General features: G+C 43.1%; 1 protein-coding gene across 2 annotated transcripts in view; it reads right to left on the bottom strand.

Moving 5' to 3' along the window:
• Positions 1-3,207: 3,207 nt before the first annotated feature.
• mccc1 (methylcrotonyl-CoA carboxylase subunit) overlaps positions 3,208-6,229 on the bottom strand; it is a 15,994-nt gene continuing 12,972 nt past the window's right edge. For both annotated transcript variants that reach the window (XM_048253149.1, XM_048253150.1), the window contains exons 18-19: positions 4,862-4,933; positions 3,208-4,254 (exon numbers count right to left, since the gene is read on the bottom strand). In XM_048253149.1, coding sequence (XP_048109106.1) covers positions 4,120-4,254; positions 4,862-4,933 — 207 coding nt within the window. In that variant the 3' untranslated portion in view covers positions 3,208-4,119. The remainder of the gene's footprint in view (positions 4,255-4,861; positions 4,934-6,229) is intronic.

Here is a 6,229-nt window from a genome sequence, read left to right as displayed (position 1 = left end):
ATCCCACATAAGACAGGAATGTCATTGAACACCAGTCAGGACAACCCTAACAGGCCACCATCTAATTACCATCTGTCAAAGGCAACACAGAAGAAAATGTTTTCAGTAACAAGTGGAAAATAATTCAAGACAGACCAGAGGAAGTGTGGTACTTCACCCTTTTGGTGCAGGTGCAAAAGTATAGGAGAGAAGATCTGAAACCTAGCAGACGTCCCAGTCCCAGTGTGGCTGGAAGGCATCCAGAGGGCACAGAGGAGACCGTTGTCCTGTGTAGACAGCTGAGCACACCGTCTCATGGAGCCACATGGATCAGCAGGCCCTGGGGGAGAGTCCTGTATCACAGCTAGGCAAGCCACCACAGAGGTTACCCTGAACAGCAATCTCATGGAGCCACATGGATCAGCAGGCCCTGGGGAGAGTCCTGCATCACAGCTAGGCAAGCCACCACAGAGGTTACCCTGAACAGCAATCTCATGGAGCCACATGGATCAGCAGGCCCTGGGGAGAGTCCTGCATCACAGCTAGGCAAGCCACCACAGAGGTTACCCTGAACAGCAATCTCATGGAGCCACATGGATCAGCAGGCCCTGGGGAGAGTCCTGCATCACCAGACATGTGGACTCGAGTCACATGACTTGGACTCGAGTCAGACTCGAGTCATGATTTTAATGACTTCAGACTTGACTTGATAAAATTCGGCATGACTTGCGACTCGACTTGGACTTGAATACTATTCACTCAAGACTTGACTCGGACTTTGCCTCTTTGACTTGTGATGACTTGACATGTCTCGAATCAAAAACTAAATTTCCTGATCGTGTACCAGACAACCCAGAGACGCTTTCCCGCGACTAAAAAAAATTAAAAATAGCGGAGACAAGCGGCCAGAGCACAGTTCAGTAGCCTACTGCCACTACCCCCACACGCGTTACGCACTGTGTGTAGGGCACCAAGAGACAGAGGAAGGACCAACATTTAGCCAATCACTAGTAGCTTTACTGCAAACTGGTTTGCACTCTTGTTAGAGAACGTTTGTCAAAAAGCACCAACAGCATGTTACATAAAGATAATACTTTTCGAGTCCTCTCCATTAAGATCCAACTTAAACTTATGCTAGCCTACTGCATTTAATTGAGAACGCATCTAAGCACGCACGAGAGGGAGAGAAAACGAATAGGTTCCAGCTGGCTTGTCATTGTTGATGATGATTGATATCTTCTTTTAAATATAAGAAACATATAAAAAGAAATCGTGGAGGCAACAAATACGAGATTAGGAGATTGTGAATTTATCCGGTTCTCACTAGTCTACTATACTGTTATAAACTATGAGATCCAGGTCACTATGACATAGCTGCACTCACTGTGATTTGGAAAGTGGACAAGAATATTATGAAGAGTTGTCTTTGCCTTGTGTAATGGAACTGGTGAGTCTTGAAGTATTAAATAATTTATTTACATGAAGCACATGATATGCCAATTGAAACGCATTCCACTCAGCTACTGTAGCTAGCTGGCTACTGGCTACCAGGCTCATAATTCACTTTTAATTGCAAACAGAAAATGTCAAGCAAGCATCATGTCATACATGCTTCTCTTTCCAAAGGAATGAAAGCTGTTTGTGCCAACTTAATATCATGCTTATCATTGTTAATAATGTGCTATACATGTGGCACAAACAATGTTTGAGTTTGTGGACTAGCCATAGGCTATATTTGAACGGAGCTGGTAAAAAAAGATCATTATGAGAACATGTGGACAGTGGCACACAATGGGCTTAAAGTGACAGTGCACCATTTACAAATTAGATAAACAGCATCAAATGTCTAGTATTTCTTAAGAAATTAATACTTTAAAACAAAATTACTGTCATTATTATCTTTTAAATAATATAAAAGTGTTGACCTTGGCTTCCCTTATGAGTCACCACTGGCAGACAGCCTAATAAATTGTTTGCAGGCAAATCTGTGGCCTAGCGCAGTGAAATACCATCAGTCAAATTATTACTCATCCTTACAGTGGGCTCCGCAATTTGGAAAAACATTATATATATGTGCAGCTGTGCTGAGTGTCATGTAGCTATCCGTTTTGTACAGATTACTCAGGTATGCACATCTGTATATTACACAGGTATGCACATGCATATGTCGTAAAAGATTACAAGACAGAAACATTGAACATATTTTAATCTGTATTTATAAAAAAAATACTGTGGATTAGATGGAAGTGCTAAAATTATGATCGATAGTCTAATAATGGCATTATTAAGTGAAGAGTACCTAATGACTTGTTCAGGACTTGAAAAGATTGGGACTTGGACTTGACCTCGACTTGGCTTTGATGTGACTTGGACTTGGACTCGACTTGCCCTTCTCTGTATTTACTTGGGACTTGACTGCTAAGACTTGGGACTTACTTGTGACTTGCCAAACAGTGACTTGGTCCCACCTCTGTGCATCACAGCTAGGCAAGCCACCACAGAGGTTACCCTGAACAGCAATCTCATGGAGCCACATGGATCAGCAGGCCCTGGGGAGAGTCCTGCATCACAGCTAGGCCAGCCACCACAGAGGTTACCCTGAACAGCAATCTCATGGAGCCACATGGATCAGCAGGCCCTGGGGAGAGTCCTGCATCACAGCTAGGCCAGCCACCACAGAGGTTACTCTGAACAGCAAAGGGGATCAAACACTGGGGTGTCCAAGTCAAATTGGCACCAGCGCAGTTGAAATGGCACAAATATGCCCCCGTAGACTGTATAGGCGTTTTGTTGGGCTTGTCGACCACTGTGGCACCAGCATCCTGAGACAGGTGCTAAACTGGCCTGCCGATATGTAACAGGTGATATACTAGGCCTCCCTCTGGACTTGTGGATCTACCCTATTAGATAGTTCTAGGTTAGCGGAGATGGGGCAGTTTCTGTCTACATTCTTATGGACAACAGGGTGCTGAAAACCTACATGGAGAAACCCTTCCAGGCCCCTAGTCACACAAGAGGAGAGTGGACAGAAGAGCATACATCACACTCCTATGTCATTCTCTTTGATCAGTGGCCATCCTGATTCTGGTCATGTAAGGAGTGAACTCATGAAAAAAGCTTGACCACTGCTATACTGATACTATCAAGCAATGACAATGACAAACAAAATGACTGTCGTTTGCTTCTAATGATCAAACCAAAACCATGAAAAATAAAAAGACAATGAAATGACATTTGCATAGAAAAGTTTATTTCAGTGACCATGATTTGAGAGAAAAAAACTTGAGATGGTGTGGTATTTCAACATCAAGGCACCCTTGTCATCACAACAGGACCACAGGAGTGTCTCACCTGCTCGCTGACCCAACTTTCCATCCGCTGCCATTTGATCACCATCAAACACTAGTCCAAAAAGTGACCTACAAACGCCCACAGGTTAGGCCTGCTTGTGTTCACATGATGGCGCTTTTGATCATGCTTAATGGAACATTCAGCGTGCTACATTACCCCTGGGCTTAGGGAGGGGAACGTGATCTTCACAAGAAGCTGCTCGTGATAGAAGGCCTTATCCACTCAGCCAGACGGGCCCACAAAGGCTGGAAACCATTTCAGAGTCGGCCACACATACCAGCCAACAGTGATCATAATATATGGGCCGCAAAAGATCAGTCGGGCAGTTAGTCAAAACCCCACACAGGCTTCACAGAGGCACAGGACTGGAAAAATAGGACACAGTGGCAAACAAAAAACAAACAAAAAAAGAAAAGGGCTGAAGAACAGAGAGAAGGAATAAAGGCCCACACTAGTGAGATGACACTAAGCACGGAGAAGCAAAGTCAAGAGAACACGTCTCACCATATGCTTTTAAAAAGACAAGATGAGATTAGAAAACACAAACACTTTAATAAACTTTACAGTTTTCTTTTCATCTGTCCCCAAAAAGAGAAAGGCAATCGTTAAGAATCTTCAAGGCAACTGTACAATGTGATCCAAACCATAATATGTAGTGCTGACTGGCTCTGTCTCTTTACACATCAGTAACTACACCTATTAGCCCGTAATGGCCAGCTTGTCTCCTATGATCTCGCCTATGATAACTACAGTACAACACTCTCCCACGTCTTCAGTCTCACTGAGGTCCTAAGTGCTGGCTGCCTCGCCCGCCTCGGCCTCCTCCTCCTCCAGCTCCACCAGAGCAGCGTGCCGGTTGGCCTGGGAGCCCTCCCTGAACAACACCTTCTTGATGACTCCGGCCTTAGGAGCACGGATAGTGTGCTGAGAGAGAGAAAGAGAGAGAAATGAAAAGGTCATCAAACCAAGCTGAAACATTCTCATGAACTTCCATACAGTAGACCTGCAGAAAGGAATACATTCTTTGGCAGAGAGAAAACTCATTATAAAAAAAGTACTATTGTTTCTCAAGCAATCTTAGACTTTAGTGCCTCTTGGCAGAATGGATAACTTTGGAGCATAAAGCAATAACATCAGACCACCACAGCTGACGTCTGCTGGAGAAAACATTTATACCACAAGCCAAAGCTCAAATGAGCCAACTTGTCGACTTGTTTTCCATGGACAGATGGGAAAATCAATGAGGCCATTTGGCTGCTCTAAACAACTCGTATACAACTGCTGCTTGAGTAGATGAGACTCTGGGAGCTTCAGGTACAATATACATCTACTAGATGACAACCTGTGCATAGTAGTTTACCAAAGTACTAGGAAACCACAACTTTCCTCTCTCCTGTGGCAGGAAACAAAGTCCATGAAACAAAGTTAGTCATTGTTTTAGTGCCAAGAAATGTTGATGGATAGCTTTGAGAGATATTATTAACTTGCCGAAACTTGCTGGTTTCTGGTTAATGGAATAACTGTATCATACCTCCATCTTCATGGCAATCATCACCATGAGAGGATCTCCCTTCTTCACTGCATCGCCTGCTTTCACCAGTACCTGATGGAGAAACATGACAGCAGGGTAAGAACAGACCTCCAGTCATGACATGACATGTCCTTCATGGGACATTGTTATTCACAGTAATATGCCAACAGGTAGAATACACAATGGTTGAAGTTAGAGCTACATGATAAAGACACCATGTTATCTGGTCAAATATAAATAACACGACCCGAAATTGAAGTCATCAGTTCATCAACTTTAAAGTAATTCATAGATCATATGCCACTCCTTACAAACTTTATAGAATGGGTCTTCTGTCAACTCCTAATTGTACTTTATGTTTGAATTCTTCAGTTTTGCATTTGTTCTGGGAATGTGCCAAAGTAAACACTTTATGGACTCATGTGTGTGACGTTATGGGGAAAATACTCTGGACTACCATAGTCCCAGATCCATGTTTATGTCTGTTAAACGATGACACCACTTTGAACTTTAAAGTAATATATAGGAGAATCCTATTTTGTGGCTTTACAGCAGCAAAAAAACAATTCAAAACAAAAACAAAAATATTGGTTTAATACAGAGACAAATGTACTGAAGCACTGGTTGATGAAGGCACAAAATAATAATTTGGAATACTCAACAGCCAGATTTAACCAGGCAAACTGTGTTTCATGTTACTTGTATTAAATGTTGTACAGCTGTTTTCCTTGGTTTTGACTTTTGCTTTTACTGTGGTGACGGTCAGTGTTTGTATTAGTGCAGTTTTGTTTATGTTGTGACTTCAATAAAAAGTTAATCACAAAAAAAAAATAAAGGCACCATGTTTTGTAAGCTAGAAAGCAAAAAGTTGATGTGTACTGTAGATGTCATTTCATTTTTCAGGAGGCCACAGGGGATTACCAATAAGTGCATCTTAATCTGGTCTCACAGTGACCCAAAAAATATTAGTGGACTAACTCCTCCATCTGCTTATTTTATACTAACAACAAGCTGGTGGAGTGCTGGCCTCACAGAGAGGTGCAACTGAAGTGTGTGTGCAGTGATGTGAGAGGCGGGGGAGGGAACAGAGTGCATGCACTGTTGCTTAGCTGCGCCATATGTCGGGAAGCACCCTAGCCACGGCCCAGCACTTCTTCAGCCAAACAGAGCCTCCAGCATGGGAGGCCTCTTTGCTAGCAGAACAGGACCATGCGGGTCCACTCACATAATATTTGCTCTATGTAACACAATCAAACACTTTGTGTTTGCTGATATTTGGCATCCCGCGGTGGATATTTCAGGTCCAGAAAACAGAAGCCCTCTCCAACGCTTTTGGTAAACAGCCTGCGTTTGTAAACCATGAGGCAG

Source organism: Alosa alosa, chromosome 9, assembly GCF_017589495.1.
Source record: "Alosa alosa isolate M-15738 ecotype Scorff River chromosome 9, AALO_Geno_1.1, whole genome shotgun sequence".
Taxonomy (NCBI): Eukaryota; Metazoa; Chordata; class Actinopteri; order Clupeiformes; family Clupeidae; genus Alosa; species Alosa alosa.
Note: the sequence above shows the minus strand (reverse complement) of the source record. Positions and strands in the feature narration are given on the sequence as shown.